Consider the following 16,492-nt stretch of genomic DNA (forward strand, 5'->3'; position numbering starts at 1 on the left):
CCACAAAGGAAAGTTCAGCAAAATAGGATGGGACCTGTGGGGAAGAAGAAGGAGAGAGGAAGGATAAGATGAGAGGATAGAACAGGGAGAAAACATGTCTACTTAGTATAGAAAAGTGTGTGTGTGTGTGTGTGTGTGTGTGTGTGTGTGTGTGTGTAAAATTGACAACAGATTCTTTTTTTTTCTGGAAGTAGATTTTATTCAAAGTAGTTTCTTTTTTTTTCTTTTTTCCATATTTTCTTTTCTTTTCTTTTTTTTATGATTTTTGCTGAAAGAACCCTGATTTAGCTGTCTCTTGTGAGGCTATGCCGGGGCCTGGCAAACACAGAAGTGGATGCTCACAGTCAGCTATTGGATGGAACACAGGTCCCCCAATGGAGGAGCTAGAGAAAGTACCCAAGGAGGTAAAGGGGTCTGCAACCCTATAGGTGGAACAACAATATGAACTAACCAGTACCCCCGGAGCTCATGTCTCTAGCTGCATATAGGAGTTGGGGGTGGGAGGGTATCGGGGACTTTTGGGATAACACTGGAAATGTAAATGAAGAAAATACCTAATTTTAAAAAAAAAAAAAAAAAAGATGGCCTAGTTGGCCATCATTGGGAAGAGAGGCCCCTTGGTCTTGCAAATGAATTCTTAAGAATGAAAAAAAGAACAAAAATGTAAATGAGACTGAAATACAGAAGATAATTGGATACAGAAAGCTAACATTAGGAAAAAATTAAGTTTCCAAAGCTAAAGGCAATTCTAAAAGTAAGTATTTGAAGGCTTGGAGATGGTTACAAAGAATAGCACATAACAAAACAACCACAACAACAACAACAAAGGAAAAAAGTGGAAGACCTCAATGTCTCATCTGTGGCCCTATAGTAGCTGTAAATAGTATCAGTCTACTTAGAGATGCTTCCACCTTCTCAGAGTAAAAGTTTCACTGACTCCGTATGTCATCGTGCACATGACTGCCCTGCATTTTGATTAAATCCAACATTTCTTATTTTATGGTTTCATGGATATTTTACTTACATTCAGTTTCAAGGATAAGAACTAATATATATTGTTGTTTTTAAACTAGGATTTTTATACTTTAACTTCTCTCAGTTCAGAACATTTCAAATGAATCCATGAATGAAATTTCACGAGAAAAGATCAGTAGGAAAGACTGGAAAACATAGGCGAGACCCACTGCCTTGCAGGTGCTAGTCTCAGGACACACTCTACCTGTGTGTATGTGTGTTTGTGTATGTGTACACTTGTCTATGTTTTTTTTTTGTTTGTTTGCTCATTATTTTGTTTTTAGGGAATTTACTAAATCTCATGAATGGAATGCCACAATATGCATTATGGCAGTATTAGGTATACTTGAGTATACTTTATAAATTGCTTTTAGATCCTTCTCATCCTTGAAAACTTTTTTTGCCAACAAGATGGCTTAGTAAGTAAAAGATGTTAATATATAAGCCTTGTAGTCTGAGCTCAGTCTCTAGAACACACTACATAAAGGTTAAAAAAAAAATCCAACCACAACTTGTAAGCATACATCACACACACACACACACACACACACATGTTAACATGCATGCGCACATGTAATGTACTCCCACACAGACATGGACATGTACCCGTGTAAGCACACATGTGAAAACACACATACACCATAAACATTTTTTAAATATTAGTAAGACACATCTAGAAAATGTGAACCCCTGTATTAATAACCTGAAAACTGAGTTATGAATAATTAGAAAATGCATAAGTCATCAGGGGAAAACTGAATTCAGTCAAGGTCATGACAGTGAGTATAAAAAGTAAAAGCAGAGGCTGGAAACAAACATGCTACAAAACTAGATCAATTAAGAGGGAAACTTCCAAAGGAGAATCAGTTTCGTTAAAAATTTTATCATGTGATTTTTCCATTACTTGCTTTAGTATATAAATGGTTTAAATTATATTCCACAAGGAAAGTGGTGTGCCTGTGTGCTTTTATTCAAAACATGGATCATTGATATTTAAGGCATTTTTAGTTCAATTTCATTCCAAAGGAAGAACATTTTGGCAATGTCTATGTAAGAGTTATGGATTTTGAGCAAATTTGTACAGTACTTTGCCCAATCTACCAGGCCTTCAATCCCCAAAAGATATTAATAAGGTATGGAATTTATAGGCTGGTGTATTTCACTTTTCAGCCAGAAGAAGAGGTAGTTCTAATGGGGATACCATTTCAGAAAAGAATTTTTAGTTTTATTTTATTCTCAGACTTTGAAGATTGGTGAAATTTATTAATAGACACTAGTCTCTTTAGCAATGTGATAAAATATTTTATCATATTTGAGATGCCTAATGCTAAATGTATGTTATCATTATTATGTACGCATAAACTCTAAGAAGATCATATTTAAAGAAAAACAAAACAAGAAGACACAGTTTTAAAATTCACCTCTCTGCTTGGAAAAAAATGTGAAACTTTTGTCCTTCCCCAGACCATCTTTTTCCTTTCTCTTTGTTTCTTTGATTTTCCTCCTATTAGCTCATAAGCTATGAGTGTTATCTGGAATAGAGTAAACAAATCAATTCCCATAAAGTCTTGGCTATTTTCTACATTTAGAAGAACTCTGTGTGTTCACTGTATGGTGACAGAATCTCAGGCAGTAATAACAAATTGCTTTGACAGATGTGACAATTGTTGGTCCTCTGTGTCTGAATATTGATCATCATTCTATGAACTCCTAAAAAGCCACAAGCCCTCCATGGGTCACTCAGAACACCACATAAGAGTGTGTCACCTTTGATACATTTTGATTGATTTTCTATGCCCCGTTTATGTTTTAAATCATTTCTTAAACATAAAAAGCTTTCACTGTGTGGGCTTTTAATGTTTGTTTCTAGTATTCACTTCTTTGGACTGGAGATCCCATTTGTGTTGTCTCGCTGCTTTATATCATTAATCTCTCTTAGTTTGGTACTCAGCAAAAAGGTAAAGGAAAGACTGAATATTTTAATTATCTCATGTATATTATTGTATTGATTTTGGTTTGGTTTGGTTTGCTTTGGGGCATGAATTCTTTTATGATATTTCCAAGAAAAGCATAAGAATTTTGATCTCATGACCAGATTCCTTGCAACCATACTTAAACATTCCCGATTTACAGACTCTGTTGGGCAGCACAAGAAGTCTATACCTGAGGTATGTGCAGGGTTTTCTTTGGCATGCCTCCCTGCCAATTTAATAGATCAACGCTGGTTATTTTACAAAGATGACGTTTTAATTTATTGTCTTTTCTGAGGAGATATTGGTTTCAGTTTGTTTGAGTGTTATCCCTTTAGGTGCATGAATTAATACCCAATAAAAGGTGTCACCAAGGACTTTTTTTTTTTTACATTTTAGTTTGGCTTTGAGATACTCATAATTTTGATGACTCCTGCATGTTGTCTACAAATAACCATGTGAATATCTTACTGTATTGTTTGAGAAGTAATGAAAAATTGAAAACCAAATGGAGAACTTAGAATCCAAATACATCAATGCAGATAGATGTTTCAGTTCAACAACCTTTAACACTCCAATATCATCCTGTTATCTGTGGATCCCCAAAGTCTTAGAAAGCAGTGGGAATAAAGGAGGTTTTTTTTTTTACAGTATTTATACAATGATGAGGGAAGGAAAAATATTGGTTAAATTATGTGGGAGTAGAGAAATATGTTCTCAAAAAATTATTATATATATATATATATATATATATATATATATATATGTGTGTGTGTGTGTGTGTGTGTGTGTGTGTCTTTTGTCTCACACCATACGCAATCAGTAGGAATTGTTCTAAAATTAGCATTATCATATTTTGTAATATTTTGGAATTAAATGTAACATTTCTCCTTAAATTTGTTGTTCTTATGAAATCATATTTGATACATCAGAGTCACTTGCTTTTAAGATGTAGTCATAACTGCATACTTATTAGAGAAGCCAAATGTCTAGTTTTTATGGTGGTAAGAATCTGTCACTATAATTACTCTCAACTGACTTCATATAAAAATAAGGTATTAATATCACAGCTTAGCATTAAGTAAACACTTACTGCATGCCAGGTGCTCTCCCTAAGAACTTTGTATCCAGATGTTGTACTCTTCTAGGGACTATGGAGTAATACTGTCTTTGACATCACAGTATGGTCTGGGCAAGTAAGGATGAGTGATGAGGTCACTTGCTTTCATGGAAATGTCTTTCCAGTAGCTGTCACCTGATTTGATGAGGTCACTTGCTTTCATGGAAATGTCTTTCCAGTAGCTGTCACCTGATTTCAAAGTCCTTCATTATTCCTTCACTTTTCATCCTCCGTCACTCTCAGCTTGCTATTTTCCTAAACTCAAGAAAGTGCTTCTGATTGCCAGCACTGGCCTGAGCCTCACGAGAGGTGTAACCAACATCTTGTGAATGAACTGTCATATAAATTATTTTTCCTTTAATTGAAATTACCTGGTTTCTTTTGTTCCAGAATGATATGCCAGACTCATGAGGTCACATGAAAGGGAAGAGACATGCTTAGAGCTAAGTGCTAGCTGAGGAAATGGCTGTCAGAACCGAGGTTTACAGCCTGCCCTCCCTACTTGAGTCCACCTCTAATTTAGTAACTTTGCCGCTTTAGCACAAGTCTTAATTTCCTGATGCCTCTGTTACATCACCTGTTAAAGTCAGGGATGATAATGCCTACCTCTTAGAGATATTGATTGGACGTATGCAAGACAACAAACATGCATCTGTATATGGCAACTTTATATCGTGAATTGCTCTTGAAATTTTATATTATTTTCTAGTTAATTTATGGAATGAAAGAAAACCCTGTAGGATTTTGAGTATTTGGACTTAGAAAAGAATCACTGAATATGGAGGGTCAAGCAAATCACAAACAATGACAGGAGAAAAATAAAGGGAGATCTAGGATTAGGCCCTGACTACGGGAATTAAGGAGTGTGAAGGATTGTGTGAGGTTTCTTTGCTTTATCTAGAATTCTGTTCACATAGAATTCTGTATTTTACTAACAAATTCTTAAAAGTTACAAACAAAAACCCCCAATGCTTATCAATTCATTCAGTGAAAAGATATCTAAAACAAAAAACCAAAAGAGTAAGGATAACACAGAGAATAACCACTAATATAAAGATTGTGCTAAGATACCTGTCCATATTGAGATTTTGCTAATGACTAAAAAATATCAATCGTATTACATAGTAACATACAGTTACACATATGGTAAACATAATTTAGGATGGTCTCAAAATGACTGAACAGTCATCAAAAAGTCACAGAGTCTTAGAACACTCCAGAGATTAAATTTTACATGGTTGATTGACTTTGACTTGGAAGTCATCGCATTGGAAATTAAATTCCTCCTTTTTCTAACTCAGAAAATTGGTATTATACTGGTGTACAACCTATTAAAATTTATAGAAAATTATACCAGGCTGCAGCATACTGTAAACTTTTCATGCGCTGTAGTTTTCCCTTTAGGAAATGATGAAACCTTTTGAGAGACTCTTTGCCTCCACCTGTTTTGCTTCCAAAACTCTTTTCAGTTTAAAACAGATTTTGAGAATTGTACTCTGAGATTCATGAACTGCCTTTCGAAAAATGCCTGAGTTGCAAAGCCAAAAAAGGATTGAAACTCCTCCATGTAAAAATCCATACAGAACGTAAGATAGTTTTTTTTTTTTTTGAAAAGTAGTCATTTTGAGCAATAACAGTGTAATTTTGATGAGAAAGACAGAGAGGGATACAGAGAGAGACTTACATACAGTGAGAGTAAATGTATAGTAAATAGAATCTGAGATGTTTTTCAAACTTTGGGGACTTTTAATCTATTAGTCAAACAGGGCTCTGTGAGAGCCTCAGTCACTACAATGAGATCCCTATCACTCATGAACAAATGTAAGCCTGTGCTTGTAGTCTCCCCAGGTTAAGCCAATCTAGCCAATTAGAATCATTCAGTTACTGCCAAAGACCCTGACCCCAAAATCAAGACTAGGAGCAATTGAGGAAGTCACCTGACATTGATCTGTCCCTCACACCTACATACACACAAGTTTACACACACACACACACACACACACACACAGAGAGAGAGAGAGAGAGAGAGAGAGAAACAGACACACCCCAAAAAGCGATTAGTTCTGTTTATTAAACTTAAAATTGAAATTCTAGTACAGGTGCTTCAGATTCAGCTAAGCAGTAGAGTGCTTGCCTAACATGGTTAAGTTCAAGGATTTCGTCTCTAGCACCATTAACAATACTAAATTTATATTTAATCATTAATATTTTGGGGATTTTTGTTGCTTAAACAACTTCAGATATTAGCTGTGTGGAAACACACAAGCCTGAACTGACATAGTAAAGATTCAGTGTTACTTCCTCATATTCATGAATTTTGCACAAAGGAAATTTTTATTTTAAGAGTACATATATAAAGGAACCTGACAGCTGGGGTCTTTTTCAGCCTCCACAGATGACAGTGCAGCTGAGAAGAAAGGAGGAACCCTCCATGCAGGCCTCATTGTTGGAATTCTCATCTTGGTCCTCATTATAGCAGCGGCCATTCTGGTGACAGTGTATATGTATCACCATCCAACATCAGCAGCCAGCATCTTCTTCATTGAGGTAAGTGCCAAGTTCAGCCATGAGAACCATGCTGGTGGATGGGTTGTGCGAGCTAGCGAAAGCCGTGCTGGTGGATGGGCTGTGTGAGATAGCAACCACCACCTGGATTTAATGCTTGGCACATGATTTGTCAGCATGGGGCTGGCTGATCTAACACTCACTGCACCATCACACATCCATGCTGATAAATCTACTTCAGATGATGAGGTCAGACCTCCTATCTCTGAAGCTCTTGAACAAATAAGCCACCTTCCCTTTAGAGACCTAAGAGAAAATAGAAACCATGCTTTCCAGTGCTGTTATACAAAATATGTTAGCCAGCTGTTCTCCCAGTCCTAGGAGGAAACCCAGCCTACGCTGGAGAGGGAAGACTTGGCTTAATAAATTATCAATTGAAATTTGGTTATGTATATAATATAATAAAGTAGGTCTGTCCACAAAAGGCTCATAAAAGATACAGAAAATACAACTACACTGCAAAATGACAGATATAAAAATAAGATATTATATGGTACTGCCATTTTTGTATAACATGAATACAGTTATTCTTTTCTGTATAAATGCATACCCATTTATCCACAGTAAGGTTCATTTGACACTCCTCTATCCTATCCAGAATATAGATTTAGCTCCAGTGCCAGAAGGAACATGGATTATGTACAGGGGCCATAGACAAAAGGGAGTGTCTAGGAAGCTAGGGTAAGGAGCCTTGAAACCACTAGATACAATTGGCCTAACCAGTTCTTCTTTTTAGCCCAAGAGGATTTCCTATTTTTAATTGCATCTTTCAAGGTAGGACTGTGTAAGAGCATTCCTCTTCCAACACCAGACAATATTGAAATACTAGAGGGACAAATGGGATGTGCCCTTGCAGAATTGTGTTTGAATTCACTGCAGGATACATGGGAAACCTGTTGGAATTCTGTTCACTTGTTGAGTGAGAGATCAGGATGCTTTCAGAACAACAATGTGAGAATGACTGTTGACCCCTATAATTGGGATGGCTGCCTATAGATAAATTAGACAATTATGTCAAAGTCATAAGTGACTGACTCTCTTTTATCTCTAGAAAAAAAGTGTGGCCTCCTTATGTGGCTGTTCAAGGCATTTGCAATCCAGATTTTATCCATCATTTCCATCTTTCTGACATGGCTCTCAAGCTAGGAGTGGAAATTACCATCATATTTCACTGTTATCTTCTCCATATACTCTCCGAATGTTCCATACCCTGTAGGAATTACTCGTTCTATTTCTTTCATCAACAAAGCTGTCTCCTTTCACCTCAGTTCTTAAGTTCAGGTGTCCAGCACCCTTCAATGACATGCACCCTATACATGCATCTCCCTGAAAGAACATGTGGACTTGATTTTTTTCTTTCACCCATATTTCTCTTTGACATGTATCTTTCTGTTTTGCATTAGTGCTCAGTCTGTGGATGATTCTTCAACCCAACGAGACTCATAAATTTCTTAAAATCGATTTAAGTAACCCAAGACTCTTTCAAAGAACAGGCATGTTATCAATATTTTCTGGAAGAAAAATAGAAAATGTCCAACTTGGAGTAAAATTTTATTTAAGGCAGACTCCAACAGGGCATCCTCATTTCACCCCATAGTTGTTGGATGTGCATCTGGCCTTGTATTTAGTTGAGAAGCTGGGAAGTTGCCTTAATGTGTCTGCTTTTCCTAGAAGAATGTAGACCTCTTCCCCAAGGTTACGAATGCATTCCTTAAAGAGCTGACAAGTGACAAGCTGAAAGTCTCAGTTGACCAGCCAGGCATCAAGCTGCCACCACCGCTTGGAGCCAACACTTATTTGAAGCTTTTAGTACACTGCAGTTTATTTTCTGACATTATGAAAAAAGAGGATGCTGTGAAATAACTGAGGCTGGGGAAATTGGCAGCACGGTGCTGGCGTGGCTATGCTGGACATGCTCGAAGCAAACTCATAGCAACAACACTTGTATGTTAGCAAAATGAGACTATAAATCTGAGAGTAGATGTTTGTTTGTAGTTTGCTTTTTTTTTTTCTTTTTGCCTAAAATCCTGACTGTAAATGATGTTTCTGTAGCTACACATACTCACAGACAATAGAGTTAAGAAGAACTTTATGGTCTACTTAATCCTATACCCTCATCCCATAGAAAAAGACCAAGGCATAGGAGAGTAGAATGACTTTCCCAACAGCAACCATAGTTTCACTCACTTTTCCACATATAATGGAAGGTGCATCAGTCTGTAAGTTCTATGCCTGTTCTTTTTTTTTCTCATGAAAATGAAATTAGATTTTTATTTCACATAAAACAAAATTAGCCAAAATATAGACTATGTACATAACTAAAACCAAACTCTTATGATTAAGTATAATAATAGTTTTTATCACTTTCAATAAAGTTTGTTGTTATTTAGATACTGTGAGTGTGTGTGTCCATGGAGGCCAGGAGTTAAAGGCAGTTTTGAGTTGCTAAAGGGGGATGCTGGGAACTGAACTAGGGTCCTCAGAAAGCAACAAATACCCTTTACCTCTGAGACATGTCCTCATCCCCAATACTAAATTTTGTATGCCCTAAGATTAGTCGAATATTTCTTAGATACAACACTAAAAGTGCAATTGGAAAAAAAGCAAAAAGAATTTTGTCAAAATTGACAACTTGAGAACAACAAGGCAACAACAACAATAAGAAGAAAATGGAAAAATAATCAACAAAATTGAGAAAACAAATGTTATATGTGACAAGGGAAATGAAACTAAATTATATAAAGAATTCTCACAACAATAATAAAACATCCAATTAAAAGTATAACAATGACTTGAATACATATTTCTCTAATAAGCACAAAGGAATATACATTAAGTACATGAAAACACTATATTACTAAGAAACAAATTTAAATCTAAACTATAGTAAGATACCATTCGATTTAGTTAATTTAAATCCAAACTATAGTAAGATACCATTCGATTTAGTTAATTTCCTGTTTCTATCACAAAATTCCTGGGACTAGGTAATTTGCATAGTGAAGAAACTCATTTTAGCTTAAAGACCTGAGGGTAAAAATCAAAGAGCAGGAGGCTGCATGCAGGAGGGCCTTCTTTGGTGCTATAACATGATAGAAATGTCCAAGGCAAGTGGGTGCATTCAAGAGACAAAGCAAGATGAGTGTGGGGCTCATATTACAGTAGCCTGCTGCCGGTGACCAATCCAGTCACCCAGAAATAAAAACCAACACACTACAGGAAGGCACTATCTTCATAACCTAGCCCCAAACTCCAGTCATTTTGTGGCACTAGGGATTGAACCAAAGGTCACACACATACAAGGCAGGTGATCTACCAGGGAGCTATTACCCAGTGCCTCTTCTCATCCTTCCCTTCTCTCCTCTCCTCTCCTCTCCTCTCCTCTCCTCTCCTCTCCTCTCCTCTCCTCTCCTCTCCTCTCCTCTCCTCTCCTCTCCTCTCCTCTCCTCTCCTCTCTCCCCTCTCCCCTCTCCTCTCCTCTCCTCTCTCTCCTCTCCTCTCTCCCCTCTCCTCTCCTATCTTCTCCTCTCCTCTCTCTCTTCTCCTCTCTCCCCTCTCCCCTCTCCCCTCTCCCCTCTCTCCTCTCTCCTCTTCTCTCTTTTCTCTTCCCTTCCCCCCTCCTCTCTCTTTCCATTACTTTCAGTTTTTAAAGCCCAGTCATTGCACCCCTCCTGGTACCCACCCTCCCACAGTTCTTCATCCCATTTCTTTTGCCCCTGTCTCCAAGAGGTTTCCTTCTTCAGGTCTCCACATTCCCTGGGACCTCAAGTCTCTTGAAAGTTAGGCACATCTTCTCACACTAAGGCCAGACCAGGCAGTCCTTAGCTGTATATGTCAGGGACCTAGGACCAGTATGTGAATGCTGCCTGGTTGGTGGAGCAGTGTCTGAGAGGTCTCTCGAGTCCAGGTTAGCTGAGACTGATGGTTTTCCTATAGGGTTGTCCTGATTATTTAGAAATTTCGTCTAATGTATCCTGATCACACTTCCCAGTCCTCCCAGGTCCACTCCCCAAATCTTGAAACCTTCCCCCACCCCTCAAAGGAAGAAAAATGAAACAAACAAAAAGGTCCAATTTATGTTGTCCATATACTCATTGAAGTAAGATCAAACTCTCACTGGCTAGCCTTTTCAAGTAAACTGAGTCCTTCATTACCCACACACCTATCAGAAGCCATTGATTGTGTGGAGCTATACTTCAGCATCCTATCACAATTTTAAAGAGTTCTCTTTGACAGCCTCCTGTCTGGGTTCTAATCTCTGAATTTTTCCATTTTGTTGAATGAATTGACAGAATCTGCTTAAATCATTATCTCTAAGTCATCACGTTATAGTCATGCAGCTAACAGCAGCTAGTCAGTGGATGTTTATAACTATGCCATTATTAAAATTAACCAGTGTTTTCAAAAACAAACGAGATCCATAATAATCAACCAGACATGTGACTCTTAAAATGTTTAACTACTAATTAATTTAGCATTTTGGTAACTATGGCTAAAAATAGTGGAATTGCTTATATTACATATTTCTTGGTATAGTGCTCTTTGTTAAAATATGTTGATGTGCTTTATCATCGTGAAAGTGATACTGCTTATTGAAAATTAGAACAGTACAAAGGCAAAAATAGAAAACCATTTATAGTAGTGGGATATAGAAATAATACCATTACTATTTTAATTGATCTACTTCTGATTGTCTTCTTTATGTAACTTAGTATTTATGGACTTAATGACACTAATTTTACTGCAGTATAAACCAATATTCTGACTAGTGCCAACTTTCGATTTTATTATTAAGTCTTTGAATGGGCTGTCAACTATTTCAATCAAAAGTTATTCTGTAGCTGTATATTATTAAGTTATTCAGACAAGAAGTATTTTTTAAAAGCAGAAGAGCCTAATACATACCAAGATATCAAAAAAGAGCTTTTTCTCACCCTTTAAGATGTCCTGTAAGTCCCCTATAGATACTGAAACTGATGGCCACAACCCTAGTAATGTAAAACAGCTTAGGGATATCTTACAGTGCAGGACACAAGAAGGCCAAAGTCACCTTCAGCAAGTCAAGATATTGGCAGGGCTATGGCCTCGTAATTGTTCCTCGTAATCTCTTCCCAGTTATTTTAACTTCTGGAGGCTGTCTGTGTTCCTTGGCTCTTGGCCCCCATTTCTGTCATTTCAGTCTGTTTCAAACACCACAGCTAACTCTGCCCCTGTTGCCTGCTTTAAGGCCCATCATGATAAAACTTGACACACTTGACTCATTAATAACAACTTCTCCATCCCATGATCTGCAGTGTACCTTAGCTCATAGAAGAGAGCACTGGTGGGTTTTCCAGTTCATAATGTGGATATCTTTAGGGACCATTAGTTTGTCAACTACAGATTTAATTAAATATAAAGTAAGTTGCATACTATCAATTAAACTATTTTGAATTCTTGTCTGTGGTTCTAATAAAATAGACTAATTTTTAGCAATTTCGTCAAAATTCAATGGTGTCAAAAGTAACACCCAGTGTCCACTGATATACATCTTACAGTGAAATATTAACATGAATAATTATAGATTTATTTCCTGTGTTACACAGACTAAACCTATGTTCATGAACCAAAACCCATTCATCCAATCTACTTAGATCCTCCCTTCCCAAATGAATTGTTCTTATTTCTTACTTTATAATTAGACCCCTCATGAGCATATATGGTAGGGAAGAGGTCCCCCTCCATTTCTCTACTTAGTACTGATGGAGACATATGGCCTAGGATGATCTCCATCTCCAGACACAAGGAAGCTGAAGCATCAATCTTAAATGATTTACTCAACATCGCTCCTGTACTCAATGGGAGTCAGAATTTGAGCACTGGTGTTCCACTTTCAGAAATCAAACCATCAACCACAGGACTGGACTGCGTGCTGCTTCTCTCTGGTACAGAATTTTCTTCACGGTCTATAAGTAGAAATGCAGTGCAATGGTCTCTTAAATGTAGTGTAATAGTATCGTATTATGCTATGTCTTTATAATAGATTTGGTAAAATATAATCATCAAAAAGAATTAAACAGTTTAAAGACTTAATAAATTGTGCTGAAACTACTGCCCAGATGTGTATAAGTTGTCTTAGGGTTTTACTGCTGTGAACAAATAAATACCATAACCAAGGCAAGTCTTACAAAAGACAACATTTAATTGGGGCTGGCTTACGGGCTCAGAGGTTCAGTCCAGTATCATCAAGGCAGGAATATGGAAGCATCCAGGCAGGCATGGTACAGGTGGAACTGAGAGTTCTACATCTTCATCTGAAGGCTGCTAATGGAAAACTTACTTCCAGGCCACTAGGGTGAGGGTATTTTAGCCCACACCCACAGTGACACACCTACTACAATGAAGCCACACCTACTCCAACAAGGCCATGTCTCCTAAGAGTGCCACTCCCTGGCTCAAGCAGTAGTCGTTCATGAAGTTGTTAATCATTATTTTCTATTTTGAGTAATGATGACAATGACAGGGGCTGTTCTCTGTGTATTTGTTCTTGCAGAAAATATATACCCGTTTTTACATATTTTATAGGCACAGACATTCCTCATCATATGATATTTACAGGGCCTGGCTTTTAAACATCTTATTTGTAGGAAGGAAATAAAGCAAGCCAAGAGGAGCAGATCCATGGGTTACATGTTTTTCTTAAAATACAGGAGCCCCAGCATCCTCTCCCTTCCTTCTATTTAGTCTCTTTCTCACTAACTTATCTCTTAAAATCCTCCATTATCCTCTGAAGATTTGAGACCAAGTATTTTCTTTGAGTTTTATGCTAGATAGCTTATATTTTTAGTGTCTGTCTGGCTATATTGTTGTTTTCCAAAAGATATCTGATTTTGGTCAAAATCTGATATGTCTATATATGCTTTAAAATCCATTTTAAAATATAGTTTGTTATCTTCAAACAAACTGGCAGAGACAAATGTTAACATAAAAATGCATTTTACATTTTCAAAAATTTGTTATAAAACTGGTACCTCTTTGCCTAGATTAGCATAACCAACATTCCTTATTAAATTTTATGATTTCTGAATGTTTGTAGGCATAAATTCTGTGGTTTATTAAAGATTATAATAAACATGAGTAATAAAATCAAAATTGACAAGAAAACAAATAAAAATAATTATAAGCTCAAGGAAATAAAGCATTATTATATAATGAAAATCATACAAAATAAACATTTCCCATTAAAAACAAAATTCCAGTATTTGGAGCTGGATTGGTGTCTCAGTGGTTAAGATGGCTTGATAACTTTTCTAGGAGACTTGAATTTAGTTTCTAACACCTACATTAAGCAGCTCATAACTAGCAGCTCCAGATGTGACAATTTTTCTAGTGCACACACACACACACACACACACACACACACACACACACTGAGTTTAGAATATCTCATTGATAATTTAAATAATCACAAATTATTAAATGGCATTTTACTGAACTCAAGCACTAAGGAGTCTGAGGCTAGATTATATCTTTAAGAGCAGCCTAGGCTGAAGAACAAAGCCCCACTCTCTAAATGGTTTTCTCTTATTTTTACTTTTGACTGTTTCCACTACATAAATTTAAGTGATCTCTATAGCTTGGTGTACATGTCTATTGGAAAACATTAGTTTATTAAAATAAAATTGTGGGGAGGGAAGATTGAGGAAAATATTGGTTCTCTCTATACATATCACAAGTTAGAGAAAAGCTGTAGGTTTTTTTTCCAAATGGGGAGGAAGAAATTAGAAACCTAAAGACACAGAAATTTAACAAGCAACTGATATATTGGCCATTTGCTAGTACATTTATTTATTATTCGTTGAGTTTCTGCTGTGTGCCAGCCCTACCAGAGTAAACAAGAGCTTCCCACCACATGGAGCCAATGGGCCAGTGAGTGACAAGGTAATACTTTATTTAAATTAGATACAGGTTCTACATTGAATAATTGGTTTTAAGTATAACTCAGTTTAGAACTTGAGGTAAGCATAATTGCCATTATCATAAGACTTTTCATGGAACTTTTGGCATGGGTTGATGAAATAAACCCTGAGTACAATAGGTAAAGAAAACCCATTGCTGACCTAAGCAGTTAACTTCTCTTAAAGGGAGAAACAAACGACTCCACCATTCTTACATTGTGCACTCTGGCTTGATTTAGAAATTGTAAAATAATTTCACAATAAAACTTAAATACAAAGTTGAACCATTTATCTTGCATTTTGAAAATCTTTTCATTTTTGGAGACCCAACATATGTGCCTTACGTGGAAGTTCCAAGGATTTTTGATGATCAGAATCATAGAATGTTAAAGGAAATAGAAACCCCGGAATGCATGCAAATAGAAGATTTTGTGACTTCCCCCAACGAAAGCACACTATTCCCCAAGTGGTCATATCAAGTGCATTTCATGCAGAGCTCTATTTAATAAACCTACAGGGATGGTGCCTTTTACTCTGTAGTAAATATATTTATGGGGATACAGAAAATAACAGCATAGTTATCAATGTTAACATCACAGAGGGTGATTCTTATTTCTTATAACAGTATATTCATTAGTATTCTGATTATATCATTAAGATACTGTCAAACCCAATTAAACATAAAGGATCAGAAGCCTCAGTGCCTAAAATGTCTATGAGAAGTGTGATTCTGACTCAACTACAGAGTTCAATCCTGTGGAGAAAAAAAGACTAGATAGTACAGCCTTTCACTCAGACTGAGTGACAGCCAGATGCAAAGCTGTCACTGCAGTCCAGGACTCCTCAGGCTGGCAGGCAGTTTCCACCCTACAAAAGTCCTTGGAGCCACTGAACACTCTGTTGGTTACCTATCCCCCAAAATATTTGTGACTAACAAGAACTCATGGAGAATATGAAGTGAACACAGGCAGCCGTGTCCCTCAACTTTTCCTGGCAGTCTGCAGAGCCACGAGGAGGGAAGCCAGAGCCACGGGGCCCAGCTGCTGCTGCGTGGGAGGAAGGCACGTTCCCAAGCTCTCGGTCTTGCTCACTCTGCAGCTGCTGTGAGGCTTTGGGAAGACATGAGCATTAGCAAACCCATATAGTAAGCAGAGAAAAGCATTCCAGAGGACCACAAATCTTTCTTTATCTTGAAGTGGCACATTTCTTACAACTGAATTTTTCCTTTAAGGTACGTCTTAGTTCAATCGTTAAGAAAAGTCAAGAGGGGAAATGAGACACTGAAATAAATTACTTCTTGTTTCTATTCTTAGAGGAGGTAAAAGATGATATTCGGTTCTCACGAGCTCCAGAAAGTGGGGCAAGACATCAAAGCTAGTTGAAATGCTATTACACTCTTGTTAAAGAGTAACACTATTAGGGGGCAGTTTACAGAGCTTTAACAAAACATAAGCGGGGGTTGGGGGGACTGGAGTTAAGAGCAGAGGTCCTAAGTTCAATTCCCAGCAACCATATAGTGGCTCGTAATCATCTGTAATGGGATCTGATTCCCTCTCCTGGTGTGTCTGAAGACAGCTTCAGTGAACTCACATACATTAAGTAAATAATTAAAAAAAACAAATAAACAACAAAAACAGAAGCAGAGTCGACAGCAAAATGTTATTTCAAAAAGAGGGCCAGCAAGATGGCTCCGTGGGTAAAGGGGCTTGCTACTGAACCCAAAAACCTGAGGTCTATTACAGGACCTCACACGTAGGACAGACTTAATCCCCTAAATTGCCCTCTGACCTCACACACACACACACACACACACACACATACACACACACACACACTTCTGATGTCTATGGTTCTAATAGGCTAGAATTTGTCATGTGCATCACTAG

At 37.2% G+C, this 16,492-nt stretch overlaps 1 protein-coding gene across 2 annotated transcripts in view; it reads left to right on the forward strand.

Annotated features, from left to right (window-relative positions):
- The window catches only part of Plxdc2 (plexin domain containing 2), a 405,393-nt gene that overhangs the window by 367,023 nt on the left and 21,878 nt on the right, over positions 1-16,492 (forward strand). For both annotated transcript variants that reach the window (XM_006497531.3, NM_026162.6), the window contains exon 13: positions 6,491-6,651. In XM_006497531.3, coding sequence (XP_006497594.1) covers positions 6,491-6,651 — 161 coding nt within the window. The remainder of the gene's footprint in view (positions 1-6,490; positions 6,652-16,492) is intronic.

Source organism: Mus musculus, chromosome 2 (assembly GCF_000001635.26).
Source record: "Mus musculus strain C57BL/6J chromosome 2, GRCm38.p6 C57BL/6J".
NCBI classification, from domain to species: Eukaryota; Metazoa; Chordata; class Mammalia; order Rodentia; family Muridae; genus Mus; species Mus musculus.